At 48.5% G+C, this 27999-nt stretch overlaps 1 protein-coding gene across 1 annotated transcript in view; it reads right to left on the bottom strand.

Annotated features, from left to right (window-relative positions):
• Dyrk4 (dual specificity tyrosine phosphorylation regulated kinase 4) overlaps positions 1–27999 on the bottom strand; it is a 52698-nt gene that overhangs the window by 2001 nt on the left and 22698 nt on the right. Inside the window, exons 5-12 of the mRNA XM_045139729.1 lie at positions 25739–25902; positions 22999–23135; positions 22710–22850; positions 19318–19456; positions 12997–13078; positions 8751–8923; positions 6048–6108; positions 1713–1842 (exon numbers count right to left, since the gene is read on the bottom strand). Of these exons, the coding sequence (XP_044995664.1) occupies positions 1713–1842; positions 6048–6108; positions 8751–8923; positions 12997–13078; positions 19318–19456; positions 22710–22850; positions 22999–23135; positions 25739–25902 (1027 nt within the window). The remainder of the gene's footprint in view (positions 1–1712; positions 1843–6047; positions 6109–8750; positions 8924–12996; positions 13079–19317; positions 19457–22709; positions 22851–22998; positions 23136–25738; positions 25903–27999) is intronic.

Genomic DNA, 27999 nt, shown 5'->3' with positions numbered 1-27999 from the left:
AATTGGCAAGCTAAGATGATGAAACAAAGAAATATACACTTTCCCTTCTCAAACTATAGAATTTGGGCCTTCACATAGAATGACAGAGAAAATTATAGAATTCTAGAATATTAAGATTAATAAAGGGGGCTGGCATGGTGGCATGTGCTTGTAATCCCAACACTTTGGGAGGTAAAAGCCAGAGGACTAGCGACATTTTATAGAAAAGGGAGCGACGGCACATGGCCAATCTACTTATGCTCAGTGGTGAAAACTTACGAAAACATCTTGAATAGCGACCATAGCCAACAGTTTTCCAAATACCTTACCAGGGCACAGGGGGCCGAATGCTTCATGGGACAACTCCCCGTTCACTCAGATATCACTCAAGCACGGCCTCAGTTTCTCAGATGCAAACTCTACCCACAGGTTGTAAACCCACTGCCGTCTGTAGTTTGCCCTGCCCCGAGTTCTAAGACTCAAACTCTATGTACAGATTATTAAGAGCTGCAGTTTATAGCTTACCCTGCCGTATAGTTGCCTGATACAGGAAAAGGGCCCATGAGCCAGTGAGCTCATCTACAGTGTTTTTGCCAGGAGGCACAAGGAACATTCCATTGAACTGGAAGCCAAGACTTCCCCCTGGCCACTTTGGGCTCCTGATGCCCTTGAGTGAACAGGGTGAGAAAGGAGTTACAGTGGTAGCTGGGGTGACCGATCCAGACTACCAGGGGGAACTGGAACTGCTCCTCCACAGTGGAGGGAAGGAAGAGCGTGTCTGGAGTGCAGGAGATCCTTTAGGGCGTCTCCTGGTGTTACCATGTCCTGTTGTCAAAGTCAAGGGACCATGGCAACAACCCAATCGAGGTACTGTGATAAATGACCCAGATCCTTCAGGAATGAAGGATGGGTCTCCCCTCCAGGTAAAGAACCAAGACCTTCTGAGGTGCTTGCTGAAGGTGGAGGACGTACAGAATGGGCAGCAGCAGAAGGCAGTTACAAATACCAGCCAAGGCCACGTGACCAGTGACAGAACCGAGGACTGTGATGGCCATGTTTCTGTCCTGCCTTGATACAGGGTGTTGGTACATATCTATGCCAGTATCAAGATTATATCACTAGCTAACTGTTGTTGAATTTATATTAGGCTTATTATATTTGAGACTAAGCATTCCTCAAGGAATCTTGCTTTGTGTTGGGGGAAGATTTTGCGGTTCTGGTTGTATGTGGGCAGAATTATGAGCTTGTTACTGTGTTCATTTGGAAATTAAGTATGACGTAAGGAGGAGATACGGTTTGGTGTCAAGTTGACAAGGGGTGGACTTGTGATGGTTAAGGTGTGGTCAACTTGATCTGTTTAGTAATCCACAGAAACCCCTTTTGGGTGGGTCTCTGAAGTTGCTTCTGGGAAGGAAGCCCATTGAAGAGGCTGGTTTAATTTATGAAGCAACAGCCGTCAATATTTGCCTGCAATCTTACCACCAGGAAGTGTGAGGCCAAGAAAATGCCGAGCCCCGCTGGCTCACCGTGCAGGTCAGGGGTATGCCCGGACCTCTCGGACCAGTCCGCACGTCTACCGAGCTGAGCGGAGAGATCACCGACACAGCCTTGTGTAAAGTGATCTGGAAACCAGAGCTCTACCCTTAATGTAATCTTCATAAGCGTCCCCCAGCCTTAGGCGTTCCCCAGCACACACTTGTGAGGGCAGGATACCGACAAGTTAGGAAACTCACACCAAACACCTTCTGAGAAAGTCCAGGAAGCTGGCGTCGTACGTTTTCAGCACTGTCACGAGATCCTTGGAATCTGGGTATCTTTTTTCTCCCCTGTTGTTGGTTATGTTTTTAGGGAAACCTTTGGAATCTTTAGAGACACAACATCGTGTATTTAGTTCCAGGCATAAACACTGACCAGTCCCATCACAGCCATCCTCTCGGCCACGCTGCTCCCTGCAGGGATGCGTCCACAGACTGTTCTGTGTTCTGTCCCACGGGTCTTCCCCATCACACCCCGTGTTACACATGCGCACTTGCAGACACACACACACACACACCACTCTAGTCAACCTGAAATGGCTGTGTGTGCTAAGCAGTGAATAGAGTTAATGCTAAATGCAATTTTTGCTACTATTTAGAATTTTCTGAGCTTCCATTCTACCATCCCTGTATTTTTCTTCACTTATTTGAGAAAGAGACACAGAGAAAGAGAGAATGGGCGCACCCGGGCCTTCCAGCCACTGCAAAAAACTCCAGACGCAGCCGGGCATGGTGGCACACACCTTTAATCCCAGCACTTGGCAGGCAGAGGTAGGAGGATCGCCAAGAGTTCGAGGCCACCCTGAGAATACATAGTGAATTCCAGGTCAGCCTGGGCTAGAGTGAGACTCTACCTCGAAAAAACAAAAACAAAAAAAAAGATGTGGCTAGGGCTGGAGAGATGGCTTAGCGGTTAAGCACTTGCCTATGAAGCCTAAGGACCCCGGTTCGAGGCTCGGTTCCCCAGGTCCCACGTTAGCCAGATGCACAAGGGGGCGCACGTGTCTGGAGTTCGTTTGCAGTGGCTGGAAGCCCTGGCACGCCCATTCTTTCCCTCTCCCTCTATCTGTCTTTCTCTCTGTGTCTGTCGCTCTCAAATAAATAAATTAAAAAAAAAAAAAGATGTGGCTATGTGAACGGGCCAGGGAATGGCATTGGTCCTATAAACTCTCATAAATCCTTCCCTTTGGACCGTTGCACTGGGGCTTCCACCTTAGCCAATATTGCTCTTGTTACAAGTACCCAAGGAAAATCGGCCCTACAAATAACGCAGCACCTGTGTTACCTGTCACCTGTCCGCTACTGTTTTTCTGAATAATTTTGTTTCACTCTCTGAACTTCCCTAAAAGATAACCCTTCTTCCTCATCTCCTTCTCGCTGCCTTCCCACCCCACGAGGCAACATTTCTTTGCTACTGATGAGGAGCGTTCACCAGGCGTGAGTGGGCTTGGGGATCTACGGACAGCTCAAACCTCAGAGAAGAGTCAAGAAGGGAGGCAGATGTTTCCCAAAGCCACCTGGTCAAAAACGTAGAGTACAGAGTCCCGCTTCCGACTAACCGTATTGTGGGTCACAGAGAAGGATCACTGGACTGAGCACCTTTGCCAAGTGTCCAAATGATTCTTTAAAAGTTTGGGGAACAAAGCTGGGCCATGGTGGCATACACCTTTAATCCCAGCACTCGGGAGGCAGAGGTAGGAGGATCGCCGTGAGTGAGTTCAAGGCCACCCTGAGAGTCCATAGTGAATTCCAGGTCAGCCTGGGCTACAGTGAGACCCTACCTCAAAAATCAAAACAAGAAAAAAAAAAAAAGTTTGGGGAACAATAAAGTGGGGAGTACAGCTCCCAGCAAAGTCTCTTCTTACACCAGAAGTCCAGACATGTGAATGTGGTTACCAACATTTTAAACCCTAAAACCTAGTGTTGACTGCAGAGCTCAGGCATCTGACGACCAAGATGCCCTCTCTGCGCTCTCTTCAAGGCCACACTGGAGGAGGGTCTAGGATGTGACTCTTCCACTGGTGTCTTTGTCTAGCAGGAGGGAACACCAACACCCCTACTTTCTACCCTCCCCCAAATCCTTCCCAAAGGATGAATTCTCTAAGTGGTGGGGAAAGCGTTTGGGGTCAAAAGTCCATTTCCCTGGCTCCAGGGAGTCAGCTGAGAGCTCCGAAGACAGGGGAGTGTGTGGGCTCTGCCTGGAGGCCACAAGGACCGTCCCGCTCAGACGCGAGGCTGTCAAAGCTCCAGCCAGCAATGGGAGGTGACATTTAAGAAGTGTAATGATTGCGATTGGCACGGTTCTGACCAATCTGAGTGGAGCACTTCCGCTTGCTGGGCCTTCACCGTTTACTTTCTGGGTCATGAGCAGCCTGAGGAGACCTGACAGAGAAGCCAGGAAGCCTGGAGCTGTGGCAAGGTTCAGAGATGTGGCTTTTGAACCATATGGCATAGAAGAACACTACAGCCTAACCCCCGTGTGGCTGAACTGGCACATACTGACCACCACAACTGAAGCCAGTTTGTCCTAATGGCCCCCCGCTTCTGAATTGTCTTGGCCGTCCTGTTGACGGAAGAAGCAGTCAAGGGAACTTGTGTGATCTGTCTGTCTTTTCTGAGGCCATTCTTAGTTGACAATAAGCATGGGAGAGAGAGAGCTGCATCAGACTGCCCAGCAAGCGCTTCTCTCAATGCTCATGCCCTTATGTTAATGCCACTCTCACTTTTGGTAGAGAACCTTCTCTTTTCAGCTGGCAGTGACCTTGGGATGAGGCATAAGGCACCACAGTGCTGTAAAGAATGGACAGGAGTGCTCAGCAATATAATATCTCTACCACACCTTCCAAGGCTCAGGGTCTAATGTGGAAGAGGTGGTAGAAAGACTGTAAGAGCCAAAGGCAGGGTAGGACTCCTTACAACGTGCTTCCCCCAGACACAAAATGGCCTGGATATCCATGACCTCACAGTGCCTGACACTATCTACACAAGACCATCACAATAGGAGGAAAAGATGATGACATCAAAATAAAAGAGAGACTGATTGAGATGGTGAGGGGACATGATGGAGAATGGAGTTTCAAAGGGGAAAGTGGGGGGAGGGAGGGAATTACCATGGAATATTGTTTACAATAATGAAAGTTGTTAATAAAAATAATAATAATAAAAGAAATTCAAGGCCATCCTCAGCTGCATAGCACGCTGCCACCTGGGATTTAGGAGACCCTAGATAAACAAATGTGCACATTCTTTTGCGTCTCCCTCTGGCCCAGGCAGACCTGGAATTCACTATGGAGTCTCAGGGTGGCCTCGAACTCAACGGCGAGCCTCCTACCTCTGCCTCCCGAGTGCTGGGGTTAAAGTTGCGTGCCACCACGCCTGTCTCAAGTGTGCATATTCTAAACTAAAAAAAAAAAAAAAGAATGGGAGAGCTGGGCTGGAGAAATGGCTTAGCAGTTAAGGGGCTTGCCTGCAAAGCCTAAGGGACCCAGGTTCGATTCCCCAGGACCCACGTTAGCCAGATGCACAAGGGGGTGCAAATGTCTGGAGTTCATTTGCAGTGTCTGGAGGCCCTGGTATGCCCATTCTTTCTTTCTCTTTCTCAAATAAATAAAAAATATTAAAAAAAAATAAACACACTGTGAAGAATGGGAGAGCCTCCATAGCCAGCATGAGCCTAAGAACCAACCTGACAACAATGGCTGGTCAGAAACGTCCTGGTGGTGAGGACCCTGTCCATGGAGCCTCTCTTCCTGGTGTCCAGCTTCCCTCCACTTGCCTAACCTTTGGCTACTGCGGCTTGTCCTGCCTGGGAACTCTCTAGACTTCCGGTGGGTCTTCCAGCGGATCTTTGGTCTGGAACTCGCTTCATTTCATTGGCGCAGAGAGCCCTGCCACCCTGCCTCAGTTGGCATGCTGTTGTTCCCCTTGTCCCGCTTGCTGGGCACACTCACCCAGAGAGGAAGAGGAGCAGTCGCCGCGCTGCGTCTGGGAACTGTGGCGAATGGGAGCAGGGGCCTGCCGAAGAGGCTCAGTCCCCAGCAATGAGACAGAGGACCCCACTGTCACTGTCACCTCTCCACAGGACAACCACCCAGACCCGCTTGCTAGCCTATCTTAACGTTGAGTTGCGTTGAACTGAGCTATCAGGAAAGACCAATGTTCTATCAATGGAGGCTAGAACCATGGAGTTTCCTGCCCATCTGGAAGTCCCTGGTCTGAGTTCTCTGCACAGCGCATGGTGACGCAGGCCACGATGCTTGGGAAGGTGGGGAGGACTTTTAGGAGAGGGTCGAGTCTGAATCTCTTCCGGTTGCAGTCCTCACTGGCACACCTTCCAAGGAACTGTTGCCATCCATGCTTCCTGGCATCCCGCTGCAACTCCCCATCTAATCTCTCTTGTGCTGTTGGGTACCACTTTTCAGGATCTGTTCGGCTCCTAATTGCGTGTATGGTCTAGGGAATGCTAGGTTTCTCCAAAGCCTTGACACTTCATTAGACACAATGGGACAAAGAGAGTAAGACCTGTGGACTTACCAAAGAACGTCTGTCTCCTGGAGGCCGTCTGGATGAAGTGGGCTGGCGGCAGACCCAACACCTTCAATAAAGCACAGTGTGATTGGGTCACTCTTCGTAGAGTCACAGAATCAATGGTTGTTAAGAACTGGGTGAGATTTCGCACAAACTGCCTTCTATGTTTAAAGATTAGGAGATTTAAGTAACGACATCAGGTCAATGACGAAGCAGACCAAGACCTTAGGTCTTATAACTGTGTGGTAGCCTGAATAGATGGTCCCCGATATATCCCGTGGTTGTTTTTTAAATTTATTTTAGAGAGAGAGTATGGACACACCAGGGTCTCCAGGCACTGCAAACAAACTCCAGATGCACGTGCTACCTCGTGCATCTGGCTTACGTGGGTACTGCTGAATCGAACCTGAATCCTTAAGCTTCACACGCAAGTGCCTTAGCCACTAAGCCATCTCTGCAGTCCTATATTCAGTGTCTTATTACAGTTTGTAATTTAGGTCCGCAGCTACCTGGCTGCAGGAGGTGTCACTGGGCTGGACACGGCCCTAAGGGGTGGTGGTGGATATGAAATTCCAATCTCAAGATATGCAAAGTGAGGCTGGAGAGACGGCTTAGCGGTTAAGACATTTGCCTGCAAAGCCAAAGGATCCCAGTTTGACTCTCCAGGACGCACATAAGCCAGGTACACAAGAGGGCGCACGCATCTGGAATTTGCTTGCAGTGGCTGGAGGCCCTGGCACGCCCATTCTCTCTCTCTCACACACAAATAAATAAATAAAGTAAAATTAAAAAGATACACATGAAACCAGAGCTCAAACTGCTCTCCATACACCTTAGGGCGGACTCCGAGATCTGTGCCTAGCGACACGTCCCTGCTTCAAGGATCTGCCTGCTAGGATTGCCCCCTCTCCCACCGTCTGCAAGCTCAGTTTTAACAGAACACCTGAGTCTATGGGACCATACATTCAAAGTATCACGTTCAGACTCTCACAGCCCTGGTCTCTAGCTGGGCAGCCCTTTGGGGGTCAAGAGGAAGCTGAGCCCATCCTGAGCATCCTAAGTCGAACCCACCCACCTCTCAGTCTCCTTGGTTCTGGGAGAGAGGAGGGCTTAGGAATGCTTTCACCTTAGGAATCATTTATCTGACACCCTTACAGTCCACTTCAAAGAAGCTGTCTGTCTTGCTAGAAGACTGACAGGGATACGCCGTGGTTTAACTAATTCCTGGGTTAGTTTTCCTTCCGCCCTAGCTATTTTTAATCTAGCTACCTTCCTGCTTTTGTAAGGAGAAAAACAAGAAAATAAAGAAAGACCTTTAATCCCAGCACTTAGGAGGCAGAGGTAGGAGGATCACCATAAGTTCAAGGCCACCCTGAGACTACATAGTGAATTCCAGGTCAGCCTGAGCTAGAGTGAGACTCTACCTCAAAAAAAAAAACAAAAAAAAACCCACAAAATAAATAATAAATAAGTGAATAAATAAATAAATATAAGAAACATACAATTGTTAGAGGTCAATTCGTTTGCCTACTTTTTAGGTAGGTTTGGTAGGTGTTGAGTCCCTCTGGTCTTATTATTGTTTGATGTAGTTAAAAGACTGGCATAAGTTTTATTTTAAAAATGTCAGTATTTACAATAGGGGGAAATTAGGTCCTCTGCTACTATTTAAGATACCGATAAAAATGTTAGATAATAGGCTGGAGAGATTGCTTAGTGGTTAAGGTGCTTGCCTGCGAAGCCTAAGGACACGTGTTCTACTCTCCAGGTCCCACATAAGCCAGATGCACAGTGAGGCAAGTCACAAGGTTGCACATGCCCACAAGAGGGTGCACACATCTGGGGGTCGACTGTACTGGCTGGAGACCTTGGTGTGCCAATTCTCTCTCTCTCTCTCTTTTTCTCCCTCACATTAAAAAAAAAAATAGTCTGGCTGGGCATGGTGGCACATGCCTCTAATCCCAGCACTCGGAGGCAGAGGTAGGAGGATCACCATGAGTTTGAGGCCACCCTGAGACTACGTAGTGAATTCCAGGTCAGCCTGAACTAGAATGAGACCCTACCTCCGAAAGAAAAAAAAAGTCTGGGGCTAGAGAGATGGCTCAGTGGTCAAGACGCTTGCCTGCAAAGCCTAATGACCCGATTTCAATTCCCCAGCACCCACATACAGCCAGATACACAAAATAGTGCATGCACCTGAAGTTTGTTTGCATGGGCTAGAAGCCCTGATGTGCCCATTCTCTCTGTCTGTTTCTCTCTCTCCTTACAAAGAAATAAAGTTTTAAAATATTTAAAAAAAAATAGGGGCTGGAGAGATGGCTTAGCGGTTAAGTGCTTGCCTGTGAAGCCTAAGGACCCCGGTTCGAGGCTCGGTTCCCCAGTCCCCACGTTAGCCAGATGCACAAGGGGGCGCACGCGTCTGGAGTTCGTTTGCAGAGGCTGGAAGCCCTGGCGCGCCCATTCTCTCTCTCTCCCTCTATCTGTCTTTCTCTCTGTGTCTGTCACTCTCAGATAAATAAATAAATAATTTTTAAAAATGCCAGAAATTCATGCAATAGTGTACAAAGGAGTATAAGTTTCAAAATACTGTTTCAAACACCCAATCGGGGTGTGTGTGTGGAGTTGGGATGGTGCACAGTGTGCTGCCCTTGGGCCCACTGATGCCAGCCTCTGGTGCCATCAGCCTTGCCAGTGGCCAGCCCTCCACCTCACCTCCATGATGCAGGCGAGCTGCTCCACTTCATTCTCCCCAGGGAACAGCGGGTAACCCATGTAGAGCTCGGCCATGATGCAGCCCAGACTCCACATATCGATGGCCGTGTTGTAGGGGTGACCCAGAATCACCTCGGGGGACCGGTAGAACCGGCTTTGGATGTAGGTGTACACTGCAGGGTGGACAGGGACAGAGAAAGCCGACGTGAGAAAGAGCCAGCCCTCTTCTCCAGGAAGTGGGTTACTGCAGTTACCCGTCTGTCTTGTGGCTGGGACAAACAGCCAACCAGAAGCAGCCTGTGGGAGGAAAGGGTTGATTTCACGCTTATAGCTCCCAAGGAAAGCCTCACCATGGCGGAAAGAAAGTCGACTCACTTCATCATACATCCACAGAGGAGAGAACAGCAACACACACAGGAACAGGCTCTGAAAGACCCAGAAACCAGGCTGGTGCCATGACAGGCTTCAGTAAGGCGCTGCCCAGGCTAGGCCAGAGTGTCAGGTTCCTGCTTAGCCAGAGGCCCTGAGTCAGCCCCTAGACATGTCCAGGCATGCCCAAGACCTGTCCCTTCCGCCTCTCTGCCCCAGCCAATCAGAAGAGTACAAGTACAGTTACTGTCTAAACTGACCAATCATGTGCCGCCCCCTACTTCTTTGCTCAAATCCCTATAAAAACCCTACATGGATCCACTGCATTGGTGAAGTCAAGAGTCTGAGCTTAAGCCCCAGATAAAGCTCTTTGCCTTTGCATGCGGGTTTGGTTCTCCTTGGGGGTCACTGGGGGCGCTGAGATGCTCCACCTCCCCCCACATGCCTTCCCCTGGTGATATACTTCCTCTAGCACGGTTCCACCTCCTAAATGCTGTACTAGGTGGGGACTAAGTAAGTGGTTTATTTACTTATTTATTTTGGATTTTTGGGAGGATGGAAAGTTTGAAGTGCGCCTGGGCTGTACGGTGAGAGTGTATCTCAACAAGTTGGGGGGAGGTCTGGAGAGATGCTTCAGTGGTTAGAGGTGCTTGCTTGTCAGTCCGCAGGCAAAACCAGTCACACAAAGTGGCAAATGTGCCTGGAGTTCATTTACGGTGGCAGGAGGTCCTGTCTGGTGTGTCTGTAATTTCTACTTCTCTCTCGAATAAGTAAACAGAAATATTTTTATAAAAGAAAACAGCAAGGGGGTGGGGTGCTGGAGGGATGGTTTAGTGGATAAGGCACTTGCCTGCAAAGCCAAAGGACCCAGGTTCAATTCCCCAGGACCCATGTAAGCCAGATGCACAAGATGGTGCACGTGTCTGGAGTTTCTTTGCACTGGCTGGCGGCCTTGGTATGCCCATCATCATCTCTCTCTCCTCCCTCTCTCTCTCTCTCTCCATATATATATATATATATATATATATATATTTCAAATAAATTTTCAAATAAATTAGGGTTGGAGGGATGGCTTAGCACTTAAGGCCTTTGCCCTGCAAAGCCAAAGGACCCACATTAGCCAGACGCACAAGGGGGCGCACCCATCTGGAGTTCATTTGCAGTGGCTGGAGGCCCTGGTGCGCCCATTCTCAATCTCTTTCTCTATCAGATAACTAAATAATAAAATAATTTTTGAAAATTAAAAAAAAAAAAGAAAACCCAAAGCCAATAACAGAAACAAACCATTAAGGTGATGTCAAGTAGGCTTGCAAATTGTCAGATTGACTTTGGGTAGGCAGCTTTGGAGAGGGCTGCTACCTGCAAGGGAGTGGGCATGTCACAGTGGGAAAGGAAGCATGCCAAGTGCAGAATTTAAATGTGGGCCTGTGAAGCCTAAGGACCCCAGTTCGAGGCTTGATTCACCAGGACCCACATTAGCCAGATGCACAAGGGGGCGCATGCGTCTGGAGTTCGTTTGCAGTGGCTGGAGACCCTGGAGCACCCACTCTCTGTCTCTCTCTCTCTCTCTCTCTCTGTCTCTTTCTCTCTCTCAAATAAATAAAATATAAGAAAAAGAAACCCATGAATGGAATGGCCTATATAGTGCCAAGCCGGCTCCAGGCACTATTCTGGGCATTTTACATGGATGAACTCTGCGTTCTTACAAGAACCATGGGAAGCAGATGCCATTACTGTCTCCATCCTCACGGTGAGGGAACTGAGATAGGGAAGTTGAGTTGTCACAGTTAATTGGCTGTCGGGGAAGGAGCTGGAATTACAGCGCTCACATCCACATCCTGCCTCACGGCTGCACTGAAGATAAAAGGGAAGTCGGGTGACACATAAAATGGGAAGTAACTGTCAGAAATCAGGGAGAGAAAAATTTGCCAACTTAGCTCTGAGCATCTCTGCAGCCTAAGATGACGACCGGGTACATGAAGTCTGTTGTCTGAGGAGACTAAACACACACGTTCTTTGTGAAAAGTGTGTAGCTGGTCGATTTTCTCAGATATAATGGACACAGGGTCCTTAACGATGGTTCTGCAGGATATCAGGGAATATTTATCCAGTCATCTTGTTCAGACTTCCTAGGCTTCCTATGACAACCCTTACCACCAAAAGGCTAGTGGTCCCAAAATTCCTCTTTTGCATGCCCTTCATGCTGCCTATGTGGATGTAGTTCAGTGCGTAGACTGCTTTACTGGCATGCGTCCCCAGCACCCCATAAACTGAGTGTGGAGGCACTTGCCTGTAATCCCAGTACTCAGGAGATGGGACACAGGGGGATCATGAATTCAAGGACATCCTCGGCTATGTAAAGAGTTCAAGTCCAGCTTGGGCTACTTGAGACTTTTGTCTCAGAAAAAAAAGAAGAAGAAGAAGCTAGGCATGGTGGCTCACGCCTTTAATCCCAGCACTCGGGAGGCAGAGGGAAGAGGATTGCCATGAGTTCAAGGCCACCCTGAGACTACATAATGAATTCCAGATCAGCCTGAGCTAGAGTGAGACCCTACCTTAAAAAACAAAACAGAAAAAATACAATAAGTACAATGATTAGAAATATATAGTGACTATATTTCTTTTCTTTTCTTTTTTTTTTTTGTTTTTTTTTTTTGTTTTTTGAGGTAGGGTCTCACTGTAGCCCAGGCTGACGTAGAATTCACTATGGAGTCTCACGGTGGCCTCAAACTCATGGCGCTCTTCCTACCTCTGCCTCCCGAGTGCTGGGATTAAAGGTGTGCATCACCACGCCCGGCTACTTACTGTATTTTTCAAAAGCTTCCTAGCCGGGCGTGGTGGCGCACACCTTTGATTCTAGCACTTGGGAGGCAGAGGTAGGAGGATTACCGTGAGTTCGAGGCTACCCTGAGACTCCATAGTGAATTCCAGGTCAGCCTGAGCTAGAATGAGACCCAACCTCAAAAAAAAAAAAAAAAAAAAAAAAAGCTTCCTGGCTCTACTAGCAACCCAGGACAGGATTTCTCTGTACCCGGACTGAGTGAGTGACGCCTAACAGATCACACGTGTTTGCTGATGGTCTATGTGCTGTACATCAAACTTGTGGAAGAGGAAGGAGCTGTTGAAATCAAGTTCAGGAAATGTTGCTATACATATCTTTCTGGGCTTCTTTCTGCAATCTAGCTTATTAAAAGCCCCAAATCTAGAGAGAATCCAGGACAGTGAAGCCCAGACTTTCAAACAGCTGACTTTGGAAGTGTAGACTCCTGAGAGCTCACCAGAAATGTGGATCTGGCACACCCAAGGGGAGGTCCCCAGAAGTACAGCTTTGCAGAGCCAGAAGTGACGCTGCTGCGCATCCGGTCAGCTTGGGGACACAGTGCTCCTGAGTCATTCACATGTCACACAACGTGAGAAGGTCAGCATCCCCGTATACACAAAGTGAGGTCAGCGTCCCCGTATACACAATGTGAGGTCAGCGTCCCCGTATCACAGAATGTGAGGTCAGCGTCCCCGTATACACAATGTGAGGTCAGCGTCCCCCATCACAGAATGTGAGGTCAGCATCCTCGTATACAGAATGTGAGGTCAGCGTCCCCGTATACAGAATGTGAGGTCAGCGTCCCCCATCACAGAATGTGAGGTCAGCGTCCCTATGTCACAGGACGCGAGAAGGTCCTCAAGCTCAGAGGAGCTTTGAATCCAGTCCCCTCTTGCTATAGACGAGGAAGCCTGCGCTCGGAGCAGTGAAGCACCTTGTTCCAATTCATGCTGGCAACCGTGAGGGCCGAACCAGGCTGGTACCCAGGATGCCTCAAGCATGAAGGGAGAGAAGCTGCAGGGTCAGAACTCTGCCCAGGGGCTGGCAAGGGCTTACCTTTCTGGTGCTCATAACAGCTTGACCCAAAGTCAATCACCTTAACGGAGACTTGGCCCTTTTGATACAGCACTATATTTTCCTAAAGAGAAGAAGGAAAGATGACACGTTGAGTTTATTAAAATTAATCTTGCTGTAGGCTTCCTCTTCACCCATATGCCATCCCTGTATATGGCCCAGCTCAAATATGACCATCTATCGCCAAGGTCTTCCTCCCACATTCTTTCCACATTTCCTTCTCCTTCCCCTCCTAGGACTTTCCATTGACTAGTGATCTGTATCTGATTTAGACCCAGTACTCAGTGCTCTGCACTATTTTATTTTATTTTAATTGTTTTTTCGAGGTAGGGCCTCACTCTAGCCCAGGTTGACCTGGCATTCACTATGGAGTCTCAGGGTGGCCTCGAACTCACAGAGATCCTATCTCTGCCTCCCCAGTGCTGGGATTAAAAGTGTGCGCCACCACACCCGGCTCTGCCCATATTTTTTTTTATTTTTTTAAAATTATTTATTTATTTATTTGAGAGCAACAGACACAGAGAGAAAGACAGATAGAGGGAGAGAGAGAGAATGGGCCCGTCAGGGCTTCCAGCCTCTGCAAACGAACTCCAGACGCGTGCGCCCCCTTGTGCATCTGGTTAACATGGGACCTGGGGAACTGAGCCTCAAACCAGGGTCCTTAGGCTTCACAGGCAAGCGCTTAACCGCTAAGCCATCTCTCCAGCCCTCTGCCCATATTTTTGCACATACACTTTGCACGTGCTTTCCCCGTCTCCCCACAGTGGTTGTGGAAAATCTGAAGAGTGTAAATTTGTATGGCCCTCGTTATCTCATTCTGTGTCTGGCTTGCAGCAGGCTTTACAAATGCTATTGACTAAATGTGTGTGATTTTCACACAAAATGGTCCTATTGACATTCTGCTGTGATGGTGCAGAAGCAAGAATCAAACAATACAAACTAAGCCAGGAGTGGTGGCGCACGCCTTTAATCCCAGCACTCGTGAGGCAGAAGTAGGAGGATCGCCATGAGTTCGAGGCCACCCTGAGACTCCATAGTGAATTCCAGGTCAGCCTGGGCTAGAGTGAGACCTTACCTTGTAAAACTAAACCACAAACAAAGGACAACAACAACAACAACAACAAAAAAAAACCAATGCAATGATTTGATAGGTGGAGAGGGGTTGGTTCTCACACTAATTTAGGGAAACTGAACATCCAGGTATTTTAGTTGAGTCATGGGTGGGAGGCAGAGCTCCTGGGCTCCCATCCCTACATGACACTGTACTGGCCAGTGAAATAACAATGTCCAAACTGGGCTGGAGAGATGGCTTAGTGGTTAAGCGCTTGCCTGTGAAGCCTAAGGACCCCGGTTCGATGCCCGATTCCCCAGGACGCGTGTTCGCCAGATGCACAAGGGGGCGCGCACGCGTCCGGAGTTCGTTTGCAGTGGCGCGCCCAATCTCTCTGTCTGTCACTCCCAAATAAAAAAATAAAAACGAGCAAAAAAAATTAAAAATATAAAATCATGTCTGAACTGTGCCTCAAGGCTCTCCCTGCCAGGGTCTTACTTAATGGGAAACGAACATGTATGTAGACATCGGGAGCAGCAAAGGCCTTACAGGAGCATGCATTTCTCATGTCTCCTGTGCAATAGCGAGGGCCCTTCACTATTATTATTATTATGATGATGATGATGATGCTGGAGCATAATCACCTCCCCGCCCCAGCGTGACAAAGCCCAGTGACTTGCTGCGGCACTATAGGAAGGCGGTGGAACCTTTACGCGGTGAAGTCCAGCACGGGAGGCAGCTCCCTGGGGCATGGTGCCGAAGCGGCCGTGGACAACCAGCGCTTCCTCCCTTCTCTTTCTTCCTGGCCGCGGAGAAATGAGGCGCTTTGTCCTACTACTACCGGCTCCCTGCTATGATGTCCTGTCTTGCCATCGGTCCCCAAAACAAGGGCGACAATCAAGCATGGGCTGAAACCACGACCAAAAGAAATCATCCCCTCCCCCAGAAGTTGAGGCCAGGCTGGCTGGCGCACGCCTTTCATCCCAGCACTCGGGAAGGCAGAGAGGTAGGAGGATCGCCGTGAGTTCGAGGCCACCCCGAGACTACACGGTGAATTCCAGCTCAGCCTGAGCTAGAGAGAGACCGCGCCTCGGAAAACCAAAAGAGCCGGGCGTGGTAGCGCATTGGGAGGATCGTCGCCGTGAGTTCGAGGCCACCCTGAGACTACATAGTGAATTCCAGCTCAGCCTGGACTAGAGTGAGACCTTACCTCAAAAAAACAAACAAAAAAGTTGATTTTTCAAAATATTTCAACGCGGCTATGGAAAGCCAGCTGAGTGACACGCACCCCCTTCTCCCATCTGACTGGCAGAGATCTCCGTAGAAGGAAGGAACGTGAGGGGCAGTTGGAGGTCGCGCGCAGTAAGCAAGAGCACAGGATGTGAACTTGTCTCATGCTTGGGCTGGAGAGAGTCCAGTCAGCCAAGCCCTTGCATAAACACCCAATTTCATTTCCAAATGCCAAGTAAAAACATGGGGTGTGCCGACACGTCTCTGCAACCCCAGCTCTCGAGGAGGCAGGAACAGAAGGATCGTTGGGGGCTCACTGGTCACCCAGTCTATTGAAAGTCTATGAACGTCTATGGCTGAGCTCCAGGCCTGTGAGAGGCCCCAGGAACATCTGAGGCTGTCCTCTGTACACATGAACACACACCCAGCATATACAGACACACGATTTTTTTTTTTTTTATGTTTTCATTTATTTACTTTTAGGAGAGTGGGGATGGGGGAACAGGCCAGGGCCTCTAGCTGCTGCGAACAAACTCCACATGCATGAACCACTTTGGGCATCTGCCTTTACTTGGCCACTGGGGAGTCAAACTCAGGTGGTTTGGCTTTGTAGGCAATCACTTTAACTGCTGAGCCATCTCTCTAACCCAATCGTTTTTTTTAAAATATTTTTTTCTTTTCTGTTTTTTCTAATATTTTTTTTTTCAAGGTAGGGTCTCACTCTAGTCCAGGCTGACCTGGAATTCACTATGGAGTCTCAGGGTGGCCTCGAACTCATGGCGATCCTCCTACTTCTGCCTCCCGAGTGTTGGGATTAAAGGTGTGCGCCACCATGTCCGGTTTAATTATTTTTTTTATTAACAACTTCCATGATTATAAACCATATCCCATGGTAATTCCCTCCCTCCCCGCACTTTCTCCTTTGAAACTCCACTGTCTATCATATCCCCTCCTCCTCTCAATTGGTCTCTCTTTTATTTTCATGTCATCATCTCTTCCTCCTATATGACTGTCTTGTGTAGGTAGTTTCAGGCACTGTGAGGTAATGGGCATACAGGCCATTTTGTCAGATGCACATTTTAAAACAGACAAAAAATAGAATAGCCAGGCATGGTGGTACACACCTTTAATCTCAGCACCCTATAGCAAAATCACTGTGAGTTCGAGGCCAGCCTGAGACTACACATGGAATTCCTGGTCATCCTGGACTAGATGGAATGAGACCCTACCTCAAAAAACAAAAATGAAAGAAAGAAACCAAAAAGAAGTATTCTCTGATTCTTCAATGCATAGGCATAAAACACACTCCTGGATGTATGCATATATTGAGAATCCTTGATCTGTTTCTTTAAGAAAGCTATTACCTAATATGTTGCTCACTGAGTGTCTTAATGAAAATCAACCCCTACACCCAAAGACTCTGGGTGCTGTGGGACTCTCTGAAGCCACAAAGCTGAGGGTTAGGAGATGGAGGTGGAGCAAAACCCCCCATTTTTATGAGGCAGCTATGATAGAGCAACTGTACCTTGACAATCTTTTATCATGAAAATATCCCCAGTTCACCACAGGGCTTACAGTTTTCAAAAAAAATAATAATAATTAACCATTTTGGGTGGAAGATGAAGCTAAGGGAGTAAGGAGAAGTTGAGCAGCTATCTGTTTGTAAGGATCACTTTTTTTTGTTTGTTTGTTTGTTTTGTTTTTTTGAGGTAGGGTCTCACTCTGGTCCAGGCTGGCCTGGAATAAACTATGTAGTCTCAGGGTGGCCTTGAACTCTCGGTGATCCTCCTACCTCCGCCTCTCGAATGCTGGCATTAAAGGCGTGTGCCACCACGCCCGGCTAACGATGACTTTTTTCCTTTTTTTTTTTTTGGTTTTTCGAGGCAAGGTCTCACTTTGGCTCAGGCTGACCTGGAATTCACTATGTAGTCTCAGGGTGGCCTCAAACTCATGGCAATCCTCCTAACTCTGCCTCGCAAGTGCTGGGATTAAAGGCGTGCACATTTTTAAAATGATTTGTTTTTATTTATTTATTAGACACAGAGAGGGAGAGAGAGAGAGAGAGAGAGAGAGAGAAAGAATGGGTGCCTCAGGGCTTCCAGCCACTGCAAACGAACTTCAGACACATGTGCCACCATGTGCAGCTGGCTGATGTGGAACCTGGAGAATCGAACCTGGGTCCTTAGCCTTTGTAGGCAGCGCCTTAACCACTAAGCCATCTCTCCAGCCTCACATTTTTTTTTTTTGAACCAGCTCTTTATACCCTGTCCCTAGATACTGCTCTGCATGGCTTCCTCATATTTTCAATCCGTATGTCACGCACAAGCATTTATTTCTTGCCTTCCATTGCTTGGGTTAGGTGTCACATTGCGTCTTGGGCACACAATGGTGACAGGAGACAGTTCCTTATTCTGGGGAGAGCTCTTGTGGCCCTGTGTGTGGCACAGATAGAGCAACAGTTCCTGCCCAGTGCCCACTACTGGCAAGACATGGCAGGAAGGCCATCTCCAAATTAGCTGGGTTTGGTGGCACATGCCTTCAATCCCAGCGCTTGGGAGGCAAAGGTAGGAAGATTGTTGCGAATCTGTGGCCAGCTTGGATCTACAGAGTGAGTTCAGGTCAGCCTGGACTAGAGCGAGACCCTACCTCAAAAAAGCCAAAAAATAAAAATAAAAAAACCAAAGAATATTCTAGAGCTCGCTGTGCCCTGTGAGCCGCTGAGAGCAAAGTGGCTCTGGAATGCATCGAAGAGAAACCACCTGCCCGTATGCATGGTGCACATTTCTCCAGAGTGGACGAAAGAACTTTTTTGTCGTTGTTGTTGTTTGGTTGGGTCTTTGAGAGAAGGTCTTAGGGATTCTAGGTGGGGCTCCAGTGTGTTCTGTGGCTGAGGCTGGCTTTGAACTCCTGATCCTTCCGCCTCTCCCACCTCCAAAGTGGAAGGACAGGCGTGTGAGGCCATTCCTGACTGTCCACCATTTCTGACATGCCAAGCGGGGTCTCCATGGGAAAGTGCTGGGATGAATATGTATGAGTCTCCCCAACAGATTCAGCATGCTTCCTTTGTGTGGGTCCCGAGACACTGGCCTGAGTTATCCCCAGAGCTCTCATTTACATTTCCTCGGTTTTATTTTTGTAGGGGGAGGAGGAGGAGGAGACAGAGTCTCATGTAGCCCAGAAGGTCCTTGAACTCATTATGGAGCAGCTTAGGATGATCTTAAACTCCTGATCTTTCTGCCTCCACGTTCCCAAGTGCTGGGGTCATGGGGATGTGGAACAGCGTCAATGACAAGAGTTCGTGCGTGCGTGCGTGCGTGCGTGTGTGTGTAAGAGTACTCTTAAAGGCTGCAGTCACTGATGATCAAAAGGACAAAAAGAAGCGAGCCGTGGTGGCGCACACCTTTAATCCCAGCACTCGGGAGGCAGAGGTAGGAGAAATGCCATGAATTCAAGGCCACCCTGAGACTACATAGCGGATTCCAGATCAGCCTGAGCTAGAGTGAGACCCTGCCTAAAAACAAAAAACAAAACAAAAAAAAAAACATCTGGGCATGGTGGCGCACACCTTTAATCCCAGCACTCGGGAGACAGAGGTAGGAGGATCACTGTGAGTTCAAGGCCACCCTGAGACTACATAGTGAATTCCAGGTCAGCCTGGGCTAGAGTGAGAGCCTACTTTAAATTAAAAAAAAAAAAAAAGGAAAGAAAGAAAGAAAGAAAGAAAGAAAGAAAGAAAGAAAGAAAGAAAGAAAGAAAGAAGAGCAAACCTGTACTCATATGACTTCTTGCAGCCTATCTTGATGTAAGATACCAATCACATTCCCTCCCTTCTGTGGGAAGGTCCTCTGGTCTTCCTTTCCAACACGCCCCAATTATACCGCATCTCCCTTCATCTCCCCTCTATTCTTCCTAGTTCTCACTGCCAGTGAACCCCTAAACAAGCACTGCGAGACTTCTACCCAGGGAGCCCTGGCCACGCACCTTGTCCCAGCCCCCACGGGCAGGCCAAAGGGTGTACTCACGGGCTTGAGGTCACAGTGAATGATTTTCTCTACATAAAGCATTTGTAGGCATTTCAAAACCGAGAGGGTAAAGCGCCGCACGATGGACAGACTGAAGCCTTGGAAACTATTATTCTTCATCAACTCGTACAAGTTGATTCTGGGAAAGAGAAAGAGATCTGGGGTATTAAAAAAAAAAACAAAAAACACCATGCTGTCTGGACCTGCAGATAACCCTGTGCCGCCTGGTTTCCCTCTAGTATCAGGAGGCAAGATGGCTGGAGAGCCCTGGCGTGCCCATTCTCCCTCTCTCTCCCTCTCTCTCCCTCTCTCTCTCTCTCTCTGCCTCATTCTCTCTCTGTCACTCTCAAATAAATAAATAAAAATAGGGGCTGGAGAGATGGCTTAGCAGTTAAACGCTTGCCTGAGAAGCCTAAGGACCCCGGTTCGAGGCTCAGTTCCCCAGGACCCACGTTAGCCAGATGCACAAGGGGGCGCACGCGTCTGGAGTTCGTTTGCAGAGGCTGGAGGCCCTGGCGCGCCCATTCTCTCTCTCTCTCTCTCTCTCTCTCTGTCTCTTTCTCTGTCTGTCACTCTCAAATAAATAAATAAAAATATTTTAAAAAAATAAAAAATAAAAAGGTAAAGCTTCCCTGGGTGTGGTTGAGCATGCCTTTCATCCCAACACTTAGGAGGCAGAGGTAGGAGGATCGCCATGAGTTCAAGGCCACCCTGAGACTACATTGTGAATTCCAGGTCAGCCTGGGCTAGAGCAAGATCCTACCTCAGAAAAAATAAATAAATAAATAAATAAATAAATAAATAAATAAATAAAAATTTAATAAGAAAGAAATTGGATCAAACTTCTAAAGGCCCTTGGGTGGGATCCAGCAATGCCCCCAGCCAACCAGCCACTCCCGTTGCCCCCTCTAAGGCTCTGTAAGCACTTTGGTACCTGACACGCAAGGGAACAAGAGAATGGGCTGATGGACACCTCGGCAAGCCGGGGAGCCACCGCTCAACCGAAGGCAAGCGTGGCTGCTTGGACCCTTAGCTTGTCAGTCAGCAAGAGAGCCGGCAGGAGCCAGACCCGTCACAGCCTGTAACAGCATGAGCCCTGCTGACCGGCGCGTCCTGGAAACTGACGCGAAACGTTTTAAAAAGACGCCCTTACTTGTGGACTGCCGTTTCCTAACTGCACATAGGTGGGGAAAGGCCGGAAGACCTTCAGCCCCATGACTCTGCATGGACCCCTGGCTGTTTTCTCCCAGCCTCCATTTCTGACATTATTTCCATCTGACAGCGTTTAGGAAGCAGTCCTTTTGTTTCGTTTTGTTTTGTTTTTCGAGGTAGGGTCTCACTCTAGCCCAGGCTGACCTGGAATTCACTATGTACTCTCAGGGCGGCCTCGAACTCACGGCGATCCTCCTACCTCTGCCTCCCGTGTGTGCCACCACGCCCGGCACTCTTTTTATTTATTTACTTATTTTTATTGACAACTTCCATAATTATAGACAATAGCCCATGGTAATTCCCTCCCTTCTGACACTTTCCCCTTTGCAACTCCACTCTCCATCCTACGTTTTCTCCTTCTCAATCAGTGTCTCTCTTATTTTTTTATGTCATCATTCGTTTTTATATTTATTTTTATTTATTTACTTGTTAGAGACAGAGAGGAGAGAGAGAGAGAGAGAATGGGTGTGCCAGGGCCTCTAGCCGCTTGCAAATGAGGTGGGGCTTGGAGAATTGAACCTGGATCCTTACGCTTCACTGGCAAGCGCCTTAACTGCTAGGCCATCTCTCCAGCCCCAGAAAGCAGTTCATTCTTTTACTGTTGTTGTTGTTTTATTTTTATTTGAGTGTAACAGTCGAGAGAGAAAGAGGCAGAGAGAGAGAGAGAGAGAGAGAATGGGTGCACCAGGACCTCCAGCCATTGCAAATAAACTCCAGATGCATGCGCTCCCTTGTGCATCTGGCTAACGTGGGTCCTGGGGAATCGAGCCTCGAACCGGGGTCCTTAGGCTTCCCAGGCAAGTGTTTAACAGCTAAGCCATCTCTCCAGCCCCCAGCAATTCATCCTTGAAGAGTACAATGGAGATGGGAAAGTTGGCTCTAGGCCCACCACGGCCTTTGACCCCAGGCAAGTCCCCAACCTTGCTTGGTTTCAGATTCGCCACCTCGTACTCACGTCTCATGACTTGCCTTGGGAGTGTAACGCTACCCTGCGTGAGCTCTGCACTTTAGTGGCCCCCAGAGAGGCAGCCTGCCGTGCGCATTTTGCCACCGAGTAGATAATCCACCTGTGAACGCTGGAGAGTGGACCACACGTTGTGATCACAGCATGTGAGTAGAATGTCCACTTTCCGGGCTGAATTCAGCCAGTTCCCAGAAGGTCACCACCCATGGCAGGCAGGAGGGCCAAGCCCCCAGCTCGGCAAGGGCAGTAACCCCTGGCCACCACCGAGGGCTCGGGCCGGATATTCTTTTTTTTTTTTTTTTTTTCTTTTTTTGGTTTTTCGAGGTATGGTCTCACTGTACTCCAGGCTGACCTGAAATTTCACTATGGAGTCTCAGGGTGGCCTTGAACTCACGGCGGTCCTCCTACCTCTGCCTCCCGAGTGCTGGGATTAAAAGCGTGCGCCACCACGCCCGGCTGCTTTTTATTTCCGTTTGAAAAGTTGTATAAGTGGAGAAGAGCAACTTTGAGTCAGAATGCTAGATTTTTCTTTTTTCTTTCTTTTTTTTCTGAATGTGACTGTTTAATGACTAGACTGGACACAGTAGCCACTCCGAAGGTGCCAGGAGCAAAACCCGCCGTCTTGCCCTCCACTGAGCAAGCCTGTCTTCCGCGGCATGTGCCCCCATGTTGAGCGGCCCTCACCATGCGTACCAGACTCAGTGACAGAACCAAAACGCAGGTGCGCACGGAGCAAACTGAAGGGACTTGAAAAAAAAAAAATCAAGCAGCACAGCCGGGCGCGGTGGCGCGCGCCTTTAACCCCAGCACTCGGGAGGCAGAGGTAGGAGGATCGCCGTGAGTTCGAGGCCACCCTGAGATTCCATAGTGAATTCCAGGTCAGCCTTGGCTAGAGTGAGACCCTACCTTGAAAAACCAAAATAATGATAAATATATAAATAAGGGCTGGAGAGATGGGTTAGCGGTTAAGGCATTTCTCTACAAAGCCAGAGTATCCTGGTTCGACTCTCCAGGACCCATGTAAGCCAGATGCCCGAGGGGGCGCATGCATATTGGTGATCATTCACAGTGGCTGGGAAGCCCATTCTCTCCCTCTCCTCTCTGTCTCTCTCTCCCCGCCTCCTCTGCTTCTTTCTCCCTCTCAAATCAGTAAATAAATAAACATATATTTTGAAAAATAAATCAATGATAAATAAAACATTAAAAAGCAGCTGACCCCAGGAGTTCAAAGGTGATGCAGAGGTGGTTACGGAAATAGAAAAAGTCCTTCATGTGGACCACGTTGTGGGTGTTGTCTTTGTCCTTCCTCCTGAGGGCCTCCAGGATCTTCAGTTCCACCAGGGCCTGGTGGTGAAACCTGAGGCGATTGGGAGTGTCCGAGAAGGTGAGCAAGGGGGACAGGAAACAAAGGCATCACCGTCAGGCCGCGCAGCAGTCAGCATGCTTTCTCAGCACCTTCCCCGCGACCCCCAAGGCCGGGTCCCCCCCCCTCCTCTCCCTGGTACCTCTTTTTGTTCCTGATGATTTTCAGGGCTACCAGCTCATTGTTTTTGTGATCCAAGCACTTGGCCACCTGTCCAAAGGACCCTTTCCCGATCATCTCCAGAACCTCGTAGCGGTAGGCGATGTGGTCATGCAGCACCTGCCGGAGCCAGGGCAGAAGTGAGGAACAGAGCTCTGGGCCCAAAGGTGCCTCTCATCCCAGGTCCTGCGAAGCCCAGCACCCACTCCCGGTAAGGGGGCTACTCGGAACTTCTGCCCTTGTCTCCTTGTTTCTAGATCCCAGGTCGTGCATGTGGGACCAAAAAAAAAAAAAAAAAAAAAAGTCCCACAGGCGCGCGCAATGCATGCCCAGAGTGCAAAGGACATTGGATTTTTTTTAAAAAGCTTCTTAAGGGCTGGAGAGATGGCTTAGCAGTTAAGCGCTTGCCTGTGAAGCCTAAGGACCCCGGTTCGAGGCTCGGTTCCCCAGGTCCCACGTTAGCCAGATGCACAAGGGGGCGCACGCATCTGGAGTTCGTTTGCAGAGGCTGGAAGCCCTGGTGCGCCCATTCTCTCTCTCTCCCTCTATCTGTCTTTCTCTCTGTGTCTGTCACTCTCAAATAAATAAATAAATAAATTTTTTAAAAAAGCCTCTTAAAAATATTTTTTTATTTTATTTATTTATTTGAGAGGGGGCGTAGAGAGAATGGGGGCGCCAGAGCCTCTAGCCACTGCAAAGGAACTCCAGATGCATGCGCCATCATGTGCATCTATCTGCCTCATGTGGGTACTGGGAAATCGAACCTAGGTCCTGAGGCTTTGCAAGCAAGTGCCTTAACCACTAAGCCATCTCTCCAGCCTACACTGGTTTTTTGTTTGTTTGTTTCTTTTTAAGAAACTAGTTCTCTGCGTGGTTTAGGACCTGCAGTGTTGAAAGAATTGGACAAAATTGAAAGTGGTTTTTTCCAATTGAGAAGGAGCAGTGCAGCTCTGGCCCCTGATGCGCCTCCTTAGCTCACCAAAAGCTCTTGCCTCTTCCTAGCCAGATCTGGAATGTTGCCATTCCCCTCCCCCAGCCCCAATTTAGCCATCCTGGAGTTAGGAAGTGTAGAACTTGGGCGTTTCTTGGCTGAGAAATATTTTCTAAGACCAGTCACCCATGTCTTTTTTTTTATGTGCGAAACCAGGGGACAGGTGTGCAGTCAAAGCCGCATTCACTTTTTAAAATATTTTATCTATTCATTTGAGAGAAACAGAGAGAATGGGCACACCAGGGCCTCCAGCAAACGAAGTCCAGGTGCATGCATCACCTTGTGCCCCTGGCTTATGTGAGTAGTAGGGAATAGAACCTGGGTCCTTTGGCTTTACAGACAAGCGCCTTAATCGCTAAGCCATCTCTCCAGCCCCTCCCCTAAAGTTTTATACATATGCAGATTGCTTTTGTGGAATGAACACCGTAACATTTATCAGGCTTTTAAATCGATCTTTAAATATCTTAAAATGCATTTTTATTATTTAATTAATTAATTTATTTATTTGTGGAGGGTCACACCAGGGTCCGTTACTACTGCAAACAAACTCCAGGCATGTGCACGGCTTTTTGAACCTGACTTTACATGGGTATTGGAGAATCAGACCCAGGATGGCAAGCTCTGCAAACCCAACTGAGCATTTACCCAGCCCCCGTAAAGGGATCTCCCTGACCTAAAATTATTGATAAGCTCTCTGTGGAGGCTGTGTGACAAAACATACATGTTTGCTCCTCAAAGTGTGATCTAAGAACCAAGGCAGAAACTTGTATCCACCCCACCCGGTGGCGTTTAGTAAGATCTGAGTAAAATAGGCACAGTGAAGCTTGAGGGGAAATAAAAGGGGGCGCTGTGTGTCATTATGCGACACTGCTTCTAAGAAGCCGTCACAGACTCGTCTCCTAAAAATAAAATAAATAAAATGTGCAAAACAGGAGACACCAGGCAGCTTGTAGCCGGCCGGGCTAAGAGTCACACACTCAGACAGGGTGCAAAGTGGAGACTCGGCCCCCGTCTCACCCTCGGGCTGGGAAAAGGCTCTGCCCAGTGGATGCTGAAGAAAAAGGGGGGGTAGAGGAGGAGTTGTGGGAGTCACCTTTAAAAAAAATAAATGGAATTAAGCACTGTACACCAGGGACTACAGAGACGAAGGCTGTCTTTTTGTCTGCAGGGGGAAAATGACTTCTACTGTAAAACTGAAAAGTGTCTACGGATAAAGTATATAAGGAGGAAGCAGAAAAATGAAGCACTGGGAGATAGGTCTTTTTCCAGTCTGTCCTTTGCAGAAGGTTCCAGAGAGCCTGTGGGGAGTTCTCCCGGGATGCAAGCCTGCCGCCCCATACCCTCTTGGGGGAGATCAACATTTTGTCCGCAAAGGATTTTGCTCCTCACTAAATTGTATGCTATCCCATGTTTCAAACATGATTTCTCTTGTAGAACCTACTAGAATCCTTCAGGACAGCCAATATACATCTAAAGCATTGTAAAATAGTCTCTGCTTTTTGTTTTGTTTTTTGAGGTAGGGTCTCGCTGTAGCCCAGGCTGACCTGGAATTCACTATGGAGTCTCAGGGTGGCCTCGAACTCACGGCGATCCTCCTACCTCTGCCTCCCGAGTGCTGGGCTTAAAGGCGTGAGCCACCACACTTGCCTTCCTCTGCGTTTTTTTCTTTTGTCCTATCGTTAATCCCTAAGTCCCCTCCCCCCAAAGTTTCCGTAGCCCACTCCCCCAGCACCTTCATGTAGGAACCGTGTTCGTCATCAAAACTTGTCTTGCTGAATTTCTCAGGAGCCACTTTGAGCTTCTTAGCTTCCAAGCCCAGGAACCATAGCTCCGTGTAGCCCAGGATCTCGCTTTGCTCAAAAGGAGACAGTTGATTCTTAAAAAACTTGAGGGCCTCTGTGTGAAAAGCATGCAAGTCGTTAGCTAAGTTGAGTCAACATGAGACCAGCCCAGAAGGTGGTTGGCATATGCCACCTCTCGGAGTTAGGAGGTCTTTCCTCTGTCCCGTGGCTTCCCAAGGACCACAGCCAGTGGGAATGTAACAAGGACAAATGGAGGAGCCTTTTATTTATTTCAGCAAGTCAAGAGGAAAACAGAAACACAGAGGATCATTTACTGCCTGAAGAGCTGTAGATTGCCACAGCACGGGTAAACGTTCCAGGAATAACCATTGCGTCAGCAATAGTACACCAGAGGTGGCATCTGCCCATATTCGCGTGGAATGGACCTATACGTTTAAGTTATCTTGTGAGGCACTGAAAATGGCCGCATTTTCTGGAGCCAAGCAGATAACAGAAAAGCAACTTCAAGATCCCAGCAGGTCATTCGGTAATTCTAGCCAAGTCTGTGGCAAGCCAGCCCAGAGAACTCCTCTGAGCGCAGGAAAGAATTGGCGGCCAGATCATCACATCCATTCTGGCATTAGGGCAGTGGTGGGGAATTAGAGAGCCATATTTTTTTATGAGACAGAGAGAAAGAGAGAGAGAGAGAGAGAGAGAGGATTGGCACACCAGGGCCTCTAGGCACTGAAATCAAACTCCTAACCTGTGTACCATCTTGTGTGTGTGCATCAACCTGTGTGCATACGTCACCTTGTGTGTCTGGCTTATGTGGGTTCTGGGGAGTCAAGCCTGTGTCTTTAGGCTTCACAGGCAAGCATCTTAACTGCTAAGCCATATCTCTAGCCGCCCCCCTTTTTTGAGATAGAATCTCACTCTAGCCTAGGCTGTCCTAGAACACTCTGCAGTCACAGTCTGGCCTCCAACTCACAGTGATCCTCCCACCTTTGCTTCCCAAATGCTGGGATTAAAAGCATGCACCACCACATCTAGCCTTTTACATCCTGTGTTTTTGGAGAGTCATACTTGAATAAATAAACTAAGGGTGTCTCAAATTGAGCGCTAGGGAGAAGTGTCTGTTATTTTGCAAACTGCTGAAGAGTTAGAGAAGGAATTAGAGGAGGAAAACAATTGGACCCAAGGCTTCGGTCTCTCTGTATGTGGAGGGAGAATCACACAGAATCTAAACCAGGTTGTTCTCTCTGTGAGCATAGAAGCCGAAACATCAGAGAGGCAGATGCGGCCTTTGGACGTGACAGTCCTATCTCAAAGCTAAAATTGTCTCCCAGCTGGGTCGTTCTTTGGATTGTTCCGGAAGGACAAACCATTTCCATTACGGTCCTGTGGCAGGAGAATCCCAAACATTGGGCATTGTTGCAACTGGGAGATGCTTCAGGAGACTTGGGTTCTATTTGAACCCTAAAGAGGTCATGAGCCCCTGCAATCCACGAGAAATCTTGCTTCTGATCTTTCAGGCCCCACCACAGGTAACTACCTGTCAGGCCTCACGGGGGCAGCTTGCCCTTGTCATTCCAGGTGCCCTGCTTGGGCATGGTAATCTCTGACTGACTAGAACTTTAGGCAAAGGCCAAACTTCCCTGGCTACCAGTGTCTTCATGCACACCTGCGTGTCGAGCCCAGGAGCCCCGAGTCTGAGTCGTATGGAAGGTCTTTCCCCTGGAACCTCTACCAGAGCTCTTTTATCAAGGAAAACGGGGCTGGAGAGATGGCGTAGCTCTTAAGGCCCTTGCCTGGAAAACCAGAGGACCCAGGTTCGATCCCCCAGGACCCATGTAAGTCAGATGCACAAGGAGTTCATTTGCAGTGGCTAGAGGTCCTGGTACACCCATTCTCTCTCTCTCACTCTGCCTCTTTCTCTCTCTCTCAAGTAAATAAATAAATAAATTATTTTTAAAAAGGGAGCCAGACGGTAGTACATGACTTTTTAAAAAAATATATATTTTTGCGCTGGAGAGATGGCTTAGCAGTTAAGGGGCTTGCCTGCAAAGCTAAAGGACATTGGTTCGATTCCATAGGACCCACATAAGCCAGATGCGCAAGGTGGCGCATGCATCTGGAGTTTGTTTGCAGTGGCTAGAGGCCCTGGAGTGCCCATTCTCTGTCTATATGTCTGCCTCTCTCTTTCTCTCTCTCC

This window comes from Jaculus jaculus, chromosome 23 (assembly GCF_020740685.1).
Source record: "Jaculus jaculus isolate mJacJac1 chromosome 23, mJacJac1.mat.Y.cur, whole genome shotgun sequence".
In the NCBI taxonomy this organism is placed as follows: domain Eukaryota; kingdom Metazoa; phylum Chordata; class Mammalia; order Rodentia; family Dipodidae; genus Jaculus; species Jaculus jaculus.
The sequence above is the reverse complement of the archived record's forward strand: the minus strand, read 5'-3'. Positions and strand labels throughout refer to the sequence as shown.